The 21,367-nt window shown below is 37.6% G+C and overlaps 1 protein-coding gene across 15 annotated transcripts in view; it reads right to left on the reverse strand.

Annotated features, from left to right (window-relative positions):
• The window catches only part of ablim2 (actin binding LIM protein family, member 2), a 209,424-nt gene extending 188,771 nt beyond the window's left edge, over positions 1-20,653 (reverse strand). For 4 of the 15 annotated variants that reach the window (XR_007934937.1, XR_007934934.1, XR_007934930.1 and 1 more), the window contains exons 1-2: positions 20,447-20,651; positions 7,501-7,644 (exon numbers count right to left, since the gene is read on the reverse strand). Coding sequence is in view for 1 of the 15 variants with exons in the window: in XM_028801896.2 (XP_028657729.1) it covers positions 7,501-7,644; positions 20,447-20,462 (160 nt within the window). In the remaining 14 variants the exon portion in view is untranslated. Of the gene's footprint in view, positions 1-7,500; positions 7,645-20,446 lie in introns of all 15 variants that reach the window. The other 11 variants (XR_007934932.1, XR_007934935.1, XR_007934929.1 and 8 more) reach the window with 5 other exon arrangements.
• Between the last annotated feature and the right edge of the window lie 714 nt (positions 20,654-21,367).

A 21,367-nucleotide genomic window follows, 5' to 3' on the forward strand; every position in this document is an offset into this window, starting at 1 on the left:
GCTGCTCAGGGAAGGGGACAAAGCCTTTAAATTAGGAGACACCTCAGCCTATGGAGCTTCCACAGCTAACCTCAAGAAGGGCATCAAGTCTGCTAAACTAATGTACAAACAACGGACTGAGGAGGACTTTGACAGTAACTCAGACTCACAGTGGATGTGGCAAAGCATCCGATTAATCACGGATTACAAAAAAAAAATGACATACAAGACACACTGGCCAATAACAATGCCAACCTAGCAGAGGAACTTAACAGTTTCTTTGCACAGTTTGACAAGGACAATAACCAGCCTCCAGTCAGCTTCGAGCTAAACGGAGACTCACAGCCTTTGGTCGTACACATACATGATGTGCGGCGGGCACTCGAAAACATCAATACAAGGAAGGCAACAGGTCCTGATAATGTGCAAGGACGTGTGCTCCAGGCCTGCTCTGACCAATTAGCGGAGGTATTTACAGACATATTCAACCTCTCTCTCTCCTCAGGTGTAGTCCCCTTGTGCCTGAAATCCACAACCATTGTACCTGTTCCCAAAAAACCGAGGATAACCTGTCTTAATGACTATCGACCAGTCGCACTCACCCCTGTCATCGCAAAGTGCTTTGAATGACTGGTAATCACCCACATCAAAGCCTCCATCCCAGCTGATCTAGACCAACACCAGTTTGCCTATCAGTCAAACAGATCAACTGAGGATGCCATCTGTGTGGCTCTACATGCTGCCCTATCACACCTGGAAAAGCCGAACGCCTATGTTAGGATGCTCTTCATTGACTACAGCTCTGCATTTAATAATATCATACCTAACCAGCTGATCCAAAAACTCTATGCACTAGGACTTGCTCCGTCCATATGCAACTGGTTACTGGATTTTCTCACCAACTGCCCCCAGTCTGTCAGGATGGGCAAACACACATCCTCCACCCTAACCCTGAGCACTGGTGTGCCGCAAGGATGTGTACTAAGTCCCCTTCTCTATGCACTCTTCACCCATGACTGTCAACCCATCCACCAATCAAACATTATTGTTAAATTTGCAGATGATACAACTGTCATTAGGCTTGTAACAGACAACAATGAAGCTGCATATAGGGAAGAGGTTCAGAATCTGACAGCATGGTGCAACACCAACAACCTGGTCTTAAATACCAAAAAGACCAAAGAAGTTATTCTGGACTTTAGGACCACTAAAAAGACCAATCACAGTCTGATAACAATCAATGCAGATGCTGTGGAGAGAGTTTCCAGCTTTAAGTTTCTAGGAGTCACCATCTCAGAGGACCTGTCCTGGGCTGACAACAACTTGGGTATACTAGGCAAAGCACAACAATGCCTCTGTTTTCTCAGGAAGCTAAGGAGAGCTGACCTCCCCCTGAAGCTGCTGGTTAATTTCTATAGATGCACTATAGAGAGCATTTTAACTAACTGCATGATGGCCTGCAGGTACAACAGTTGCACCAAGGCTACTAAAGAAGCCCTGCAGCGGGTAGTAAAAACAGCAGAGGCCATTATAGGGACTGAACTGCCATCACTCGAACTCTTGTATAAGATTCTCTGTGTGAGAAGGGCCAAAAACATTTTCAAGGACAAAACTCACCCTGGAAATTCTTTGTTTGAGCTCCTCCTGTCAGGAAGACACTTTAGGTCAGTCCGTGTACGCACAAACAGACTAAAAAATAGCTTTTTCCCATCTGCCATAAACTTTCTGAACTCTGAATCTTCTCAGTCTGAGACCATTTTTAATTGAACATGTGCAATAAACTATATTGGTAATGTACAATATACTAATGTAATACAGTATACTGTAGAATATGTAATGTTCTATTACTACTATATGTAATGTACTATGTTACTATGTACATTAATAGGTGCAATAACAATTTATGCTGCTGTACTTTGAGCAATAATAATAATTTGCTCTGGTTACTTGATCACTTAACGCTGTATATGACATATTTGGAATTATTTGACTTTTCTTTAAATGCACCTCGGGGCTGTCACAAAAACTAATTTCATTGTGTTACACAATGACAATAAAGTGCTTGAACTTGAAATTGTCCGCTAAAACATGAACACAGAAGAAAATGCTAAGTAGCAGAGCTGAATGGCAGTTTGAAATTTATGGATAATGCACTAGTATTAATACTGTGATGGGTGACCATAGCCATTACCCGGCCAGGATGCCAGCTGGATAGAAGGATTGGGAGAGACAGCATCTCCAAGGCACTATCTCCTCCAGGACACTAGAGGGCAGCCCTCCTGGGCAGCTGCGGCACCATGGATTAGTGCAGGGCACACTGGGAGTTTGAGTTTGGCACAGCTCTGTTGGGTTCCGTGGGAGCCACCAGGGGGAGCTGCACATCCCTACTTTGGGCTTTCACCACAACTGGGAGTGATTCCATGTCTGATTAATGAGCCATCTGGAACACTCTCAGGGCCTGATTAAAAGGAGCCGCCTCACTCCATTTAGGGAGCCAGAGTCAGGTGGAAGAGGACAGAGCTTGCCAGAGGAGGAGCGGAGGCAGAATGACAAAGGGAGAAGAAAGCAAGAAGATGGGACTGTATATCTGGTACTTGGTGTACTGTGCTGTTGAGCGGTGCGAGGGAGACACACTTCCCGTGAGGAAATACTGTGCTGTGCTGTGCTGAATTCATGTCTCTGCCTATCTGTGTCAGGGTTGGGGCAGCTGGAGCGCCCCTGGTTTCCACAATACATAAACTGTTTTTATGCCATACAACAAAATCTCCAGATTCATTGTTCTCTTTTTAGTGTGTTTATGATTTACTTGAAAAAATAATAATGAAATGTCCTTGCATCTCACAGCTATTAGATGCGACACTACACATTACCAGTTCAGGAAAAGTGTGCATTGACAAGATAAAACATTTACCAGAGTAAAGCCGTCTGTTCTGTTTTGTGCAGTTCTTTGGTGTTGTGGAACTGAATGGACCCAGAACAGATGTGCAGTATTGAAAAAGATAATATCTAGCATAACAACATATGAAAATTTTGGTGAGAACAAACAACTCAGATTAACATCATGTACCAATGCTTGACAATTTCTATCTATGCATCATTTTTAAAACACCTTCAAGAGCTGAAGGTGTCCAAGATAGCTTTTTAAAAAATCTACTGCATAACCTTTTTCATATCTTTACAGCTTACTATATAAAGACATATTTCCTAACATATAACATTTACCCTTGCAGAAGAGTTAAAGGCATTACAGTTTTCTTGGAAAAGCAATTTCATATCAAGATGACATATTATTCTTGATGCTTGCCTACAGAGAACTCAGTGGATCAGCTCCCATGTATATGAAGGCATTAATAAGTTCTTGTGCTCTTTCTCACCCACTCAGGTCTGGTAATGAATAATTCACTTTGATACCGCCTCTGTGTGGCATCAAATCGTAATCTAGACTCTTTTTACATGTAGCTAGTGGAACAAGCTGCTCTTCTTCATCCAACTGACTCAATCAGCGTATAAGAAGTGTTTGAAGTCTCTCTTTTTCTGTGAATATCTTTCTAATTGGTAATCATTTTAATGCTAGGTTCTAAACAGCTAAGATAAGAGTAATTTGTCTGGTTTAAAACTCTTGATCCATTCTGTAGCATTGTTCTGTAATCCTTGTTTCAAACCGGTCACCAGGCTGATGTTACTTGATTATGTTTGATCCATTTTGTAAGTCACTTTGGATAAAAGCGACTGCAAAGTGAATGTAAGATGGCAGCAGCTGGAACACTGGCCAAAGAGGGCCTTGCTCTGAATAGGTATCTCCTTTGTCTGTCCAATTAATTAGCTTTTTAAAACTGTTTTGTACACTGCCAACACTAGCCATTGTTTAAATATATCTAACAATTTTCCATCACAATTATTTAGGTTAAAGTTAATTTCCCCCTTGGAACATGAAGCAAAATCTGAATTTACTAAGGCAATCTAATTTCATAATCCACTTACGTAATTTAGTGTCATTTTTCAAATCTAATCAACTTATTATATTTTTAACCAAATATTTTTTCATAACTTAAAAGCAACAGTGGTGCCATTTAAAATATATACTAATTTTACTGATAAACATATTTTATGGACCCTCAAAAAGGTTAGCATATTAGTAAAACAGGATCTTCCCTCTCTAAACATGCAGGTAACCCATCAGTGCTAGACAGCTGTTCTTCCATCTTTTTTATTTTTACAGATGCTCCCAATCAATTTATCTGTGATATAAATTACAAAAAGCTATATCGTCTATAATTACCAAGAGTGGCGCAGCTATTTTCTATTTAATATATGTGATATTTTTTATTTGGAGTGTATCCTTTTGGCTGTATCTGGGGGGCAAAATTAAGGGGAACACAGCAGACACCAGACAAGGCCAGAGAAATTACATGTTTATCTGTTTCTGAGACACTGACCTGGCAAGTTATGATCGTTCTGAGATCAAGCCAAATGTAGTGGCCAGGAAATTAAATCAAAACAGAACAGAGAGCCCTATCACCGAGGACGTCTTGGAAATGCCTTTCAGCTTTCTCTCCCCTAATAAAAGACTGAAAGAACACACCTGAAAACAGACATGACAGACTGCAATTGGTAATCATGTGGAAGGATCAGAAAGAAGCAGGCAAAAATCAGGGTTAATAATAAAGGAGAGAATTGGAAACAAAAAAGAGCCATCAGAGAATGTTCATCAAACTTAACATACAAAACCAAACTAAAAGTCAAAATAATTTGTGAAATGATCCGAACACTAGATATGGTCATAAGTTTGTTTTTAAAATGAATCCAATACACAAATATTATGGTTGGCATGCCAGCCACTTCAATAGAGGATGCATAACAATATCACATGTCAAAGTGCCATCCAATCATGTTATTGCCAATGCACATCATATCCAAGAACAGCAAGGCTACAGCCATCAAAAATGACCATAAAGCAACAGTGCCCATGAAAAACAGTAATTAGAAATCTAATAATAATTATAATAATTCATTACATTTATATAGCACTTTTCTCAGTACTTGCACTGTGGTAATGTCATCAACACAATGTTATAATATCAAAGCTAAATACAACCAAATATAGGGTAACAAAGTGGAAACTAGCAGTCTAGTTCCTAGATTACAATATGAAGAAGGAAAAATGATCACAACTGAACACCACCCACCCGAGACCTTCTGTCAGTTCCACCAAGTCGCCACTATAACAGGATCCTTTCCCACCACTTATTTGTCTTCTGACCGATGGGGACTGGACTTGTGTGCTTACACCATAAACCTGGCTGGCAGTGTGCTAGCACATCTACAGTATTTCTCTCCTTCTCAGCAATAAACAGGGGCACTTTGTTATCTGTCCGTTCTTTCCTTTCAAAATTGACATTTCTCTATTTCTAGTCAGTAGGTATGTCCTCAGTCTTCAGAGATCTCAAGGGAAACAACTCCTTAAACCAGTATAATGAAGAAAACCAAAACACTGGACCAAAATAACAACTTAACGGAAGAAGCCAGCACATTATTTGGTACAGATTAGCAATAAATTATACAATAGTAATCATATAGTAAAATACAAAACGTAATATTACAAGGTAGCCTATGAACCATTCTAAAATGTTTGTATACTTAATTAACACAAAAGGTCAACCCATTATTTAATTAAACAGTAATTACTAAAGATTAAGTAAATGGTCGAGGCTAGGAGACAACAATTCTGCTTATGATCTGACTTGATGTTGTGAAGAATACATTATCCCATTATCTTTTGATGACAATACACTGAAAATTGCTTTATTATGATGGCCTTCGTTTAATTCTGTTCTGCAGCATCATTAGTTAATGAATATAGGACATTCATGTGATGATCAGAAAAAGGACCAAGTCATTTAATATAAGAGATAGCACGTGAAGAGTTTCTTTTAATCTTATTGATATGCTGCTCACTTATCTACAAATTAAATGTTGCACAAGACACATTTTTATCTATCTACGTCAGCTCCAGTTTTGCTCCTGTAAAGGCATATGTTGCTAAATTTTATATCTTGTTTACTTTTGCCTGAAATTGAAAGAAGTTCAGTTCATCACATACTGTATACTGTTTATATAGAGTCACCAGTTAAATTAAAATACCAGCCATTGGGTGCAGCAGAAAACACAGCAACAACTTTTATAGTCAACCCCAGGTTGCGATAGCTAACTTGCTATTCATGTTCAAATAAATCTTTTTTTTTTAAATAGTAGTTGTATAGAATATCTGTAAAGTTAAATAAAATGCATCTACTTCATTATCATAATACTTCAGAACTGAGCAGAGTATAGGGATTACTGAGACTTTATTGCATTTTTACCTTTAGTTTTACCAAATTATAGGAGGACTAAAAACTGAATTATGATTTTTCTATTGCAACCTAATCTTGTAGCATGTTATTTAAAGTTTACTCCTGGAAAAATGTCTTAATAAAGACAAACGTTTGGCTGCTATTTGAAATTTTCCACTACAGAATAATCCAAAACCACTTCCCTCAGCTTCAAAACTTTATTTATTAAATCACTTTAGCTATCCTTACTCTCTCAGTAAGTTCATAACCCAGCAGGTAGCCCTAGAAGCCTTTAGGTTTATATTAATATGGTTTGTTCACTTTGGCAGTGCTGGAAAGGAAACAACAATTTATCTGTTTATATTAAGAAGGAAAGAATGAACAAAAATATAAAATGATAGGTTGTTGTTATTCCATGTAATACATGCCTATGGCAGGAATGCATATGATAGCCATCAATAAAAAAGATTTAAACAAAAATATTTCAAATTAACACAGATCAAGTTTTATGCAAGCTGTTATAATGTGAAACAGGAGAGAAGAGCAACACCTTTATTGAATCTGGAAGAATCTGATTTATTATTATGTTATTTTTGGCACAATACCTTGTAAAATGAAGTACCTTGATAATTACACAGCAATTAAATTACTGTTTATGCACAATGCTGTGAATGTGTTTTTGATTTTCTTCATAATTTAACATAAGAATATAACATTCTCAAACCCACCGAAGCCAGTTCAGGGTTGTGGGAAACCCATATCTGATCCCAGCCATAAAACAGTTACCAGTCATGTATGGGGCACCAGTCCCTCACAGGGCCCACTCGTGCACACAGTCACATTCACATGAAGCCAATTTAGGACATTTCAGTTAACCTTTTTGAGTTTGTGAAAAGAAAACTGGAGTACCCTTGATGAAAGGCCACAGAAACATGGATAACATGTGCAGACTCTGCAATGTCAACAACATAGGTGAAGTGTCCATGAGACATTTATATAAGAAAAATTCAATATTTTAGTCTATTTTTGAGAATAACATACTATGTACACCTTCCCTGCATAGTTCATATTCTAATTTTTGCTATTCACTGTAATGCTTTCATTTCTTTCAACATAAAATATGTATTGTTGAGCTCAATGTTCAAGACTCAAAGCAAAGACAGAACACATATTACAGACACAAATATATTACCTTTGCAGACAAAGCACTTAATATGGAAGTACTTGTTCTGCACACGAAGGACTTCTCCTCTGCAGGCATTCCCACAGTTGTGGCACAATATTGAGGTCCCCTGCTGCTTCTCAAGGGGGCTGTGTACAGCTTGCTGCTGAAATACTGTAAAAAAACAAGCACAATCTATAGGTTAGTATATTAGACACTGGAATGTAGTTAAATTGAGATTACCAATTTCAGTACCAGTGGTACTTTCTTAAGCTCTGATACATCTCTTGGCCTACCACCAAACGGAGAGCTGAGAGTCGTTTCCTCTGATTTACAATTCCAGGTCTGCCTTCTCTTAATAAATAGAGCCCAATCACTCTGGGAATATTGGATCATAATTAGGGTACAAATCAGCACGCCCACTTAAAGTAAAATGTTTCATGTTTTGAAGTAGATCCCAGACGTCTTTGTGGTATTTTTTTCTCTTTTAAAATCAAAATTGGCATGAGTGGATAGATGGATTGACAATTACATTAGTTTTATGGATTTCACGAAGTAAGTAGCCCATAATAAAGACAAATGATGGCATGAAATTACAAATTAACTTGCAACAAATAATGAAAAAGCAAATGAAAACTACCATGACTACCATTACCACCTTACATGTGTTTGGTCAATATAACCTGGATTTGGTTTGCACCACTTCCCTGTGCAGGATGAATCTCTGTCTGCTGTAATCTGCTGCTTACGTACTCTCAGGTGTTTGTTGTGAATCGAAAATAATGGGGGCTTTTTTAACACTGTAATCACGCATTGACCTACCCATGTAAATGCAGTATCCCCCTGCTAAATCTGTCCTGGTGCACAGTCACAGCTAAATGGAGGAAGAATATCAAAAGTGTACTGTTTGCAGCATATTTTTAGATAGATAGATAGATAGATAGATAGATAGATAGATAGATAGATAGATAGATAGATAGATAGATAGATAGATAGATAGATAGATAGATAGATAGATAGATAGATAGATAGATAGATAGATAGATAGATAGATAGATAGATAGATAGATAGATAGAACATTATTTGTCCCCAGAGGTTTAAATAAATAAATAAATATAAATTGGTCTGAACACACACCAGAATGACTATAAAGCACAAAAATTAAAAAGAATGAAAACTTCTGACTCAGCTGTCACAGTCAGAGGGAGGCATTATGCAGGCGTGTTGCTGTTGGTGTAAAGGAGCACCAGTAGTGTTTCTTGACACACTTCTGCTGCTGAAAGTCCTCATTGTTAGTGTGTCAGAGGGAGAATGTTCAGAATTGCTCGTAATGGCACTCAGTTTTAATTTAATTCTCTACTTCGCTACTGCCTCCAGAGGTTCCGGAGTGCGGCCTATAACTAAGCTAGGCCTTTTAACTAACTAGATGGTTGGTGGGCCTCTCCTGAAGTAATGTTAAAAGCCCAGCATACTACAGTGTAGCACTGGCCATCACAGAGTTATAGAACATGTGAAGGATGTCACATTAAAGAATGCAGTCTCCTGAGGAAAAAGCCTCCTCTGCACTTTCTTATATACTTTTGCTGTGTTCAGAAACCAGTCCAACCTGTCATTAATGTGGACCCCCAAATACTTGTAGGAGTGGACCACCTATACATCCACGCCATGAATATTATATTATATTATATTATATTGTATTAAGAAACAGTAACATTAATACAGTTCAAATTATGATAGGTTTCTACGCAATTTCAGATAATAAGGTTTACAAATAAAATAGCATTTAGAACTCTGAGTGTAAGTAGGCAAACTCAGCATTGAAATTAGACCTCTTAGCATTTCATTATATAGATTATAAAGGTCAGCAAAATTTTTTTGTTCTTTTAATTATAAAAAAAACTTTTTAAGTACAAGAGACTGAACATTAATAATAGCCCATTACTTTATACAGCCATTCTACAAAACAATACAAAAATATTTACTGTTTAAAGTGCTTATGAAGACAAAGAGTGAAACAAAATTGAAAAAACAAGTACAAACCAATGAAAAATAAAAATATGACCTAAAAATATATTCAGAAACCACTTCTTCCAAGAAAGGTTAAGGGGGAGATTAGGCCTTTCCCAGTAGAACTGGATGCAAGGTTACTGCTTTTATCTCTGTTGTATACAAATATTTTTGTCTGTTTTGTGGATTTTATGTGTGTAAATTTCACTTCAATATTAGTTTGTATTGGGCAACACGGTGGCGTGGAGTTTGCATGTTCTCCCCGTGTCTGCATGGGTTTCCTCCCACAGTCCAAAGACATGCAGGTTAGGTGCACTGGCGATTCTAAATTGTCCCTAGTGTGTGCTGGTGTGTGTGTGTGTGTGTGTGTGTGTGTGTGTGCCCTGTGGTGGGTTGGCACCCTGCCCGGGGTTTGTTTCCTGCCTTGTGCCCTGTGTTGGCAGGGATTGGCTCCAGCAGACCCCTGTGACCATGTAGTTAGGATATAGCGGGTTGGATAATGGATGGATGGATTAGTTTGTATTTGAATGACCAAAATGACCACAATTATCGCATTGATGATATCATCAAATGTGACAGTATTAATATGGCGGTGATTGCACACTGTTGTATCCCTAGATGGATACAATAACCCCCAAAACATCGAAGTGATAGTTAGCTTTATTTCCAAGTAGGCCCTAGGTCCTAGTGTTAGGAATCTGTGTTTTGGTGACTACCTCATTCTGTCTTAAACCTTCAATTTTCTGATGCCCTTTTGGTTTCTGTCTACTCAGTTTGGTTTGCCCCCCCACATTTTAACCCTTTGCTTGTCCTGACCATTTGTTTTGGCTGCGTAATCATCTCCTGGTTTTATTGTGTCCTTAATCACCAACTGCATCACACTGACAACAAATTCTTCTGCAAACAGCAGAGGTGCGACACTGGTTGCTCTCCAAATGTCAACTAGAAGCTGTAGGCATCAGAGGTAACTTACAAAACCGGATCTCAAGTTGGTTAACTAGCATGAGACAAAGTGTACAGTTAAGAGGAGAATGCTCTATGTGGAATGAGGTCGTCAGTGGAGTACCTCAGGGGTCTGTCCTTGGACAGTTATTGTTTATGTTTTATATTAATGACAGTCAATGTTTTAAGTTTCTTCTACAACTTGTGACCCCTAACAGATAAGATGGTCCCAAAACCAGACAAAATGACTATACACATTTGTACTTGCTGAAACATGCTTGCACAGAACAACCTGTCCATGAGTTTTGTTACCTTTGTGATTTGGTTTGATGGTATAAGAAAGAAAGGACGAGCATTTTTGCAGAAGACACAGAATGGTCGCCTATGAATTGCAAGAGAGAAAAGAGCAACAGATATGTTTGCTTTCTTTAAAAATGGCATTGAATGTAAAATGGCCCTCAAATAATAATTTCCTACAACTTTAATACAAAATAAATAATCTGTACAGTTCACAGCCAACATTTGGTTCTCTACAGCTTGTGTAACGTCACGGAAGTCTTCCAATACCCTTTATAGGTATATCAACCAACCTTTAAATAAATACCAAGGACTCTCACTTGCTAAATAAACAGTTGTGAGCATGTCAGTCACTGCACAAGAAAGGAAAAGCTATTATAATTCAGACAAAATTATTTTTTCTTGCTCCACACATATTTTGTTTCTATGTCACTTTGACATTTTCAACAGTTTGAGACATCAGGAAATGTCCTTGTATAGTTATTTTTAGAAGTTATTGTCTCTAGACATACATGTCAATGATTATTATCATTATGTATGTGCTTTACCATGGTGCCACTTTGAGTAGCAGTTACTAAGATGAAGGCCCCAGTTGCTGGGCCACAGCCCCCAAAAGGCACATTACATGACATCATTTTGATGATGCTTTAAAAGCCAGCACCACATGCTCACTGACACCTGAATTTGTTATTAATAGTTCCCAGTGTACTTTCCTCCTTTAGTGTCCTTCAGTTTAAGAATTATAGCAAGCCTTTTTAACTATGACTTTTGCCTAGTGTTTTTTGGTACTGGTTCTCTTGACCCTCTGGTTTTGACTTTTGCTGTATTCAAGGTTATGAACTGTTCTTGGTCCCTATTTTCCAACTTCTTCTTGAAGCAGGGTGGTTTGGGTTTAAAAAAACAGGCGGCCTTTGCCTGTGCTACAGCCCAGCTATACTGCTAGCACTCTGGTCTGACATGTACTTATTTTTGTTCAGTTTTTTATTTCCTAAATGGCAGAACAAATGCTACCTAGAAGAGAGGAGGAGGATCAAGGGTTAACATAAATACGAAACAAAGCCACAGGCAAATGGCTAGGAAGTCTAAACTTAGAACTTCACTATAAATGAATAATTGATTCATAGCTACTGTAGATACAGCATTGAATATCACATAATAAACTGTTGAAAGATTATGATTGCAGATTACCGTTTATCTTCTTCTCTAAGGAACCCATGACATCTGCGCATTTAGGCACTGTTTCACAAATTTGTGTTCTGGAGACAGAACAACCATTCACATCAGCCTTCAGTCCCTACATCTTTGAAAACTGTATACCGTGAGAGCTGTACAACAAAGCAGTACAGCTCATAACATTTCAACAATATTATTACTGTGACTTTTCATCCAAACTGTTAATGGGTATTGCTATTATTTCATGAACCAGACTCCATTCTAAGCAACTCTGAAAATTATGACGTTTGATAATGGGATTTGGAAAAAAGAAAATAAGCTAAGCTAAGCTTCTTCTCATGTCTCACTGGAAGGTTCTAGAGTTTGCTTCAAGAGAAAACTGACAATCCTAATTCTACAATCGAATCCATCTTGAGTTACCTGCTTTGCAGATCAATAGGACACCAGCACTGAATGTTGGACTGCTTCAGCTTGTTTGTTCAAATCGTGGATGTATGTTGCTCTGGGATGAGACTTTTTTCCACTGTTGGTTTGTATTGTCTTGTCCTTATGAGCAGTTTGTCATTTCCTCTCACCTTTTATGGGGATCTATTACTCATGTCCCCTACACCCACCCAGCTTTGGTTGTGATGGGGTGGGTTGGATTGAAAATGTGTGTATGAATAGAGGGGTGGTGTGAGGTATAGGTTACCTTATTTTTTTGTTCTTTTTATATTTAACAGTTGTCTTTCTGTGTTTAATTCACTAAACAAAACTAACGAAAAAATGAAAGCTAACACTAATAAATGACAGACTTAAGGGAAGATCAAATTGTCAGAAGCACTACTTTCTCTGAAACAGAAATATTTTGCGTGTTGCTTGATGATAAATATTTAAGTGACAAAAAGAAAAGTACAATTAAACTGTAAACGTTTTTCCTCAATATGGTCGGACAGTGGGGAATGCTACTGCCTCATGGACTTAGCATCCTGATGTTAAATCCCATGTCTCATTCTTGGTGGCACAGGATTTGCACATTTCTCTGTCTTTGTGTGTTTATTTCCCCTACATCCTCACAAATTTGCTGGTTAAGTTGATTGTCAATTCCATATTGGACCTGTTTGAGTGAGCAGGGCCTACAACATGCTGTTTCCTGTCTTGGAACCAGTGCTCACAGGACAGGTGCAGGTAACCCTGAATTACATTGAGGGGGTTTCACAATGTTACATTGTTTACACAGAGCTGAAAGAGTCAGCCCTTTGCACACAAAAATATTGGACCAGCAAGCCTTGCTTGCCATCTGTTATTAAATGATGATGCATATTGATGTGCGCATGTGTGCATGTGGTGGCAAGCTTTGTGGCATAGCAATCTGTTAATAATTTCATGAACTGGTGACACTGTGAGCAATTAAATATTAAAAAATAAACAAATTGGAAAGCAACCAAACAAACTCACAACACAAAGGGTGTGTGTGGGGGGTATCAGAAAATAGAATTTGGTTTGCTTTGGGCATTTCATTTTTTGGCTGCTTTAAATATCTGTTGTGTGAACCACTTTCATTGATGCATTTTAAGGGGTGTCCTCAGTTATTCAGTTTAAATTTGAAATGTGTTGAGATAGTTGGAATACTGTACTAGCGAAACATGATACAAAAAGACATACACTATATTATTAACAATTCTGCTCTAATCTATACAAAGAAATCACTCCTCTTACAACAATAAATGTTATATACATATTTGTAATTATATGTATTACCTATTGTGTGTCCCTGACGTTTTGCATTATGATGTATTCACTAATTCACTGGACTTTAATTCAAAGACTTGCCAGTTCATTTAATGCCTCAGTCTCATTGAACCTGAAGCAAGTCACCTAATCTGCTTGTGGGCCTGAAAAGTATCCTAAGGCAAGCTGCCTTGAACAGAAGTGTCGTCCAACTATACAACAATAATAATAATAAAGAGGCTTGAAACAGTTTCTATGCTTTGTTGTGTATACAGTAATTACCCTGTACAATCTCTCACTGTTCATGTTATGTGTAGGCACCGTATTTCTTCAGGATTTTCAGTGCCATGCCTTAAAACATTACTTGTCAGCCCATTATACCCAAGTGACTTCTTATTCACTGTAACACTTGTAATTTTTATTCAAATATTTAAAAGTTTGCAATTAAATAAAACAAATAATTTAGTAAAAATATGAAAGCAAAATATCAAAGCATCAATTCATAGCTACATTGATGACATACTTCATTCACTTTTAAGTTTTCCATCCATCCATTATCCAACCCGCTGAATCCGAACACAGGGTCACGGGGGTCTGCTGGAGCCAATCCCAGCCAACACAGGGCACAAGGCAGGAACCAATCCCGGGCAGGGTGCCAAACCACCGCAGCTTTTAAGTTTTCATACATAAAACTTAGACAAACGTCTCAGCAAATCCACTAAATGTCACAAGGCAGCTTGAACACATGCTAGATTCAAAGGACCTCCTGAAGTTACTTACCACCACAAATCACAATGCAAAAGAGAGTTTCTTATACTTTTCATAAGAGTACATGAAGTAAATTGAAGAAACAGACAGCAATCAAACTGATTCCCTTGAAAACAATAGAAAAATGTGCCAAATATCCCAAAAATTCCTAACTGAAAGAATTAGAAAAATAATGATATATTAGGAAGATTTATTTTACCACATTTTACACCACTATCTAATTGTATAAAAAATGTATTTTATCAATCGTCCATTCACATTCATGAAAGTGAGTTTGAGAATGTGAAGTTTTGGTTTTTTTACTTAAAACTGGTAGAATCTTATACATAAAGTTCTGACAATAAAGTTTTATGCAAAACAAAGGTAATGATGTTGCATGTTGCACATTGTGTGCATGTTAGCAAATAACAGTGGGTTGAAGAAGTACTCAACCCCCTCTGGAAAGCCACCGTATTTCCATCTTACATCATTACAACCTATAAAAATCACAAATGTACTGAACTTTTATTTCTCTGTGTACATATTGTGAAACATTTAGAGTTTGGTGAACTAAACAAATGAATCATCTTTTTGACAATCCATGCTTTGGTTGCATTTGTAGAGTGTTTCACGTCATTGTCCTGCTGAAAGTGGTAGCGTCGTTAGAGTCCCAGTTTCATGGCTGATGTTTGAAGGTTTGCTTCCAAAATCTGGATATATTTCTTACTATTCATTCTTCCTTCAATACGGATAAGGGACCCAGTGCCTGGCCTAGAGAAGCAGCCCCAAAGCATGATGCTCCCCCCACAATGCTTGATGGTTAGGTATGGTGTTTGTTGGATCAATGGCAGTCCCTTTCATCCACCAAACAAACGCCTTTGTGGTGAAGCCAAAAAGTTAAAAATTGGTCTCATCTGACCAAAGTACATGACTCCAGAATGTAGGACTCTTGTCAAGATGTCTGTTAGCGAATTCTAATCAAGCTTTCAGATGACATTTTTTTAGTAGTGGCTTTTTTCTGGCAGCTCTGCCATACAGCTCCTCTCTGTGCAAAACCTTCAAAATTGTAGTCTTGTGCACATCCACTCCAGCTACGCATACTGAGTTTTGCAGGTCACTGAGAGTCACCTTTGGATTTTCTCTTACTTCTCTGACTAGTTTTCTTGACATTTTCTTTGTTATTTTAACAAGGCAGTCTGACCTAGGCCGGTACACTATGCTTCCAGTTATGGCCTTCACAGTGGACACACTGAGGCTAAGGAGTTTGGCAATCTTCTTGGCACCATTGCCATCTTTAAACTTCTTAATCACAGTGATTCTCAAGTCATTAGAAAATTCCCTTGTCTTCATTTTTGTCAGTTTTTGAGGTTTCACCAAATAAGCCGCTTGTACTGGTTTCTCTGTTGTATGTTCCTACGAACTGGCCTAAATAATCACTTATAGACCAGTCAACAAGCTAGAGGATTAATTGCTTGATTGTTTACACCTGTTTTCATTACCCTTATTGGATTGTTAACAATCATACAGTCTCCAAGCTATTAGGGGTTGAATACTTATTCAACAGCAGATTTCACTGATATGTTCTTTATCGTTGCAGCATAATTTGATTTTCAGGATTTTTTAGTGAAAATTTATTGTCCAAGAGGCCCTCATTTATATGTAACAGTGTGAAACTAAAGATGCATTTTCAAAGAAAAATATTACAGGAAATTAAAAAATTATCTAGGGGGTTGAATACTTTTTCAACCCACTATATTAATGAAGTATTGACCTTGATAAGAAAAAATGTTGTTCCCACCATTTTTACATGCACATATCATCTTAATTGTGGAGGGAAAAAAGCATAACATTCTTACCATAATGGCGCAACATCCATCCATCTTCTTAAACTGCTTATCCAGGGCAGGCTCATGGGCCTGCCACAGCCTATCCCAGCAAGCACTGGGCACAAGGCAGGAGCAACACCTGGACATTATGGCAGTCCATAACAGGGTGAAATCACACACAAGCCAATTAGCCATTGCCAATTCACCAAACCTGCATGTCTTTGGACTATGGAAGGAGCTGACGCAAACCCCAGTGGACACGGGAAAAACATGCAAACTCTACATAGGGAGTACCCAGGACAGGAACCGCAGTCTACTTATTGAGAGGCAGCAGCACTGCCACTGTGCTACTATGTCAGTTCATACCGTAAAAAGCAAAAAAGTGGAAACATATTTTCTATAATAAGTACACAGACAAATTTGTTCCTATTCTCACAAGAGCATTCTGGTAATAAAATACTATAATGTGTGTCCTGCGGTGGGTTGGCGCCCTGCCCGGGATTGGTTCCCTGCCTTGCGCCCTGTGTTAGCTGGGATTGGCTCCAGCAGACCCCCGTGACCCTGTGTTCGGATTCAGCGGGTTGGAAAATGGATGGATGGATGGATATATAATAAAAATAATGGATTTTTAGGTATCTTTATCTGCTTTCTACATGTTTCTTAAACATTTAAAAAGTTTTGTTTCTTGGCATTGGCAAGTTGTTGAATCAAATGATCCTGTTCTTTCTACCTTCAATTTAAATTGCTCAATAGCTGTACTTAAGTGCAATGATACTTCAGATATAATTTTGTTTGTTTTTTTGACCATTCAAGTTAAACAGAAGCGTCCGGTAAAAAGTCTTGTGCATCAAATGGTTAGGTCACTAACTGGGACAGATATGTTTGAGTCCTTGTTTTGTAACTCCAACTCAAATATGGGTGTATGTCATCTTAATTGGCAACTCTAAATTGCCCCAGCATGAGTGACTGTGCTTGTGCTCTGCAATGGACTGGCAGTAGCCCTCCCACTTTGGGTTCCTGCCTTGTACCCAGTGTTGCTGGGATAGGCTCTTGCCCTCCATGATAATGAACTGGAAAACACAGTTTTCTAAATGGATAATGGAAAGATACATTGATGTTTTAATCCAATGAAAAGTGGTGACCTAGAAAAAAATACCTTTAAAATGAAACGTAGCTGAAGGTCATGAGCATTAAGTTCACCATGTTTAAAGTGCTGCGGTGGGTTGGCACCCTGCCCGGGATTGGTTCCTGCCTTGTGCCCTGTGTTGGCTGGGATTGGCTCCAGCAGACCCCCGTGACCCTGTGGTCAGATTCAGCGGGTTGGACAATGGATGGATGGATGGATGGATGGATGTTTAAAGCGGACTTAAAAACTTGTGAAATTTGAAAGGCAAAACTATTCACAAATGTGTAGGCTTTTATAATTAGAAGACAAAAAAGTAGTGTAATGTACCACTTCACTGCAAGATTCAGTAATATAAACAAATGACCAAAAGATAAAATACATTTCTCAGACCTGCACAATCCAGTTCAACATTGAGGGAGCTACAGCCGACCCTGTCAGCACTGAGCACAACACATAAACCAACACTAGATGTGGCCCCATTCTGTCATACATGCACACACTCCCACGCAGCAAATTTTGAATCACCAATTAACTATATTCTGAAAAGTAAGTAAGAATTTTACTCTGCTCTGTACACGTGACAAGAATGACTCGATAAACCTCACACGCATGTCTTTGGGGATCTGAAAGAAACACTGTGGTGTCCATACAAAAACTCACACAAACTTGGATAGAAAATGCAAAGTCCACACACGGAGGGACAGGGCGTGGAATTCAAACAAAGAACAAAGGATCCACAAGGCAACAGCATTAACCACTGCGCCACCTTGGTGATCTTAAGTAAAGATTTGTGTATTAAAATTTGTGATTGATATAAAAACACCAAGAATGACTTGGCATGACAGTGTGCATGTGAAGGTAACAAAAGCTGCAAGGACACAGAGCAAGAAACACAAGATAACCTGGGCTATGAAGAAACACTATCAAAAATACTGGGAAAAATACAAAAGGCAGCAACAAATGCCACATATTCAAATTAATTAGCAATGTTAATAAATGCTTTCCACTGGACAATGTTGCTGCAAAATTTAAAATATTACCATAACTCCAAGACTATGATACACCTCTTAAGAAGCATGGGTTATAATCTTTTACACAATGTTAAAGCTGCTAATAAAAAACATGTCTTAGTTAATAAAATCCTTGTTGCCAGACCCAATATATCATGACAGGAAGTTCTTTTTATAAGTCTGTTGAAGCATTTTTCGATGATGCTATATTTAATTAAGCACATGTGAACCACCCTTCTCAGTATTCTTCTAATATGATATAGCATAGGAGAAGTTCAGAAACTGTGCACTCCAGTGTTTTACAATCTATTTAGTGTTTTTCACTGCTGTCAAGCTCTTGGTCACACAATAACATAATTAACTTACATTGTGATCAGTGCAGCTCTGCAGAGAATGCTGGTATACAAGGCTTTCTGCAGTGGATACTATTTAATAGAAATAAGCAGAAAAGCAGAGGAGACTGGGAGATAAACACTTTCTGTTAGAAGATTATTTACTCAGAGATGTGAAGGAAATTTATAGCAATTCATTTGTAGTATAGGACTAACTCGCCAGTCTGCACCCGGAATGAGTGCATGCAGATTTTACAACTATACAAGCTCTCCAATTCATGTTTCAGTGAATAGAATGTGATATACAAGCTGTGATGTCTTATGATGTTTCTTTAGAAGTGAGGAATTCTTAATTCCTATTGTTTTTAAAAAGTGTACTACTACTACTACTACTATTACTACTACTACTACTAATAATAATAATAAAAACATATTTAAGGTTCATATAGACCTATTTTTATTTTAAGTCAACATCTGTGGGTTACTGGAAGTCAGAGAGCAAAAATCTAGCATACACTGGAAAGGTCCCTTGTTTAGCTCATGCAGCAAGCAGCTACACATGCCTGCTGTACCTTCCGTTTACTTAATACAAGATAACAGTCATGATAGTCACTATAAAACCTCTTTTACTGCATCAAAGCATACATAATTCATACATTTGAGAGTCAACGTTATAATTCCACATTATTGGTCAGCATTGCCAACTGACATTGCAAATCAGAAATGAAAATCCTCATAAAGAAACATATTCTCACTTTAAAGAATAAAAAGGTAACAGTATTTATATGGTTTAAAGATGCAACAACAACTTTTCTGACCAGTTCCACCCTGCTAACCTTCTGCTTATTGTTCTTTCGTCTGGGAAACGTCGTAGCTCAATGAAGACCCGAACTATCAGATTTCATAACAGTATTTATCCACAAGCTATAGGAAGTATAAACTGAAAATATTGATCTTGAGAATCATGTGCAATAAGCTGATAAATGCTAAATATTACATTTGTATTACATGTGTTTTTCAATTAGTTGTTTATAAATTGTAATGTTGAATACTGTTATCTTAAGGCTGTCTGCTTGTGTATTGATGTCTTATTTGTATGAGCTTTACTAAATCAAATTCCATTAAATTGACATTGCTACAGCTATTAACTGTTTGCTACTACTGCTGGGAAAATTTACTAATAAGCATTATAATGTGCAACTTTGAAAACAGTTTTAATCCTAGATGGCATTTAAAGCAGTTGAATTTATTATCTTTAATGTACTGTATAAAATAAATGCTACATATGACATATATAAATTACAAAAAGGCTATGCATCTACATAATCAGGTAAACTGCCTTGACAGTCATGCCTATTAAATATTTTAGTCAACTATGCATTTCACCTTGTATAGTTTTCTAAAAGACTTTTAGTAGAATAAGCCTTAATGAAAATTGCTTTTTATAATACATTTAGCATCTCTAAGATGTTACATGGCATCCACACAAATACATTTTAAACAACTGTAGTCTAACTATAGAAATATTATATGTATACTATGCATATCATTATCTATATACCTACACAGTTACATTAGAGATAGAGAGACAGAAAGACAGAGAGAAAGATAAAGGAGGGTTAAATACATATAAATAATTACTTAAACACAGAATAAAATAACCACATTTCTACATTCTCCACATCTTTAAAAATGCATTTAAAAATAGTCAGCCCTGAGACTTTAACAAAACCATAAGACGGTGCTGGGTATTCTACAGCATATAGCATGCTTTCTCAGGTTTGGAAAAAAACAGAATGAAGTACCGTTTTCTTCAGGCATCACAACTTGTTCAAGTGCTTTCCTTTGCTGGTGCAATGATTCTTTGTTTTATCCAACATCTAAGTGTGATTCTGCAGCAAAGTACATCCTTCAGTTAACGAAGCAGTGAGTGTAAGAGTGCTTTAGAAAGATGAGCAAAACTGCTGTAGCACTCTGCTTGTCACTAGAGATTATTCCTGGTAGTTGAGGAATGAGTGCAGGGTCATATGACTCTAGCAGCTCTTGGGCACAAACAGCCTGAGCTATAGCTCAGCGATTACTGCTATCTATTATAAATAGAACCTTCAAGTCCTAAATGAATTCTGACATCTTAGGGTGTGTACACCAGCACAGCACAGCAAAGCGAAAAAAAGGCTAGCTCCTGAATACAAACAGGCAGTAATGACTGAAAGGGGATACACTCTTCAAATCCCTACTTAAATTTAATGTAGTAATCAACAAAGGAAAGCAAGAACTGCGCAGATATGCAGTTTATTTTATATTTCAACTGATTAACAATTTCAAGTATTTTGATTCTCATTTCAATCTGTGCTTCTAATATCAAGATCATTCTTACATACAGTAAATGATCTTGAAGGATAGGTCCATCTGGCTTGACTGCATTATTTTACTTAATATTTGTACTGTATATCATTTTATATCCCTACAGCAAAGTGGCCTAGCACCTATGGTGCTGGACTGGTGCAGGACCATAAACCACAGAGTCTTCTGGGTGTGTGACCCTGAAAAAGTCATTTTATATGCCAAGTTCTAGACACAGAAATACAGAAACAACTGTACTACTAACTTGAATCCAATAAATCATTAAGTGTCATTTAATATATAAAGTGTAATACTACATGGCCTTAATCTTATAAAGTCAAAATATGTACTTGCCCATGCCAGTCATCCTTTACATATCTTGT

Source organism: Erpetoichthys calabaricus, chromosome 5, assembly GCF_900747795.2.
Source record: "Erpetoichthys calabaricus chromosome 5, fErpCal1.3, whole genome shotgun sequence".
In the NCBI taxonomy this organism is placed as follows: Eukaryota; Metazoa; Chordata; class Cladistia; order Polypteriformes; family Polypteridae; genus Erpetoichthys; species Erpetoichthys calabaricus.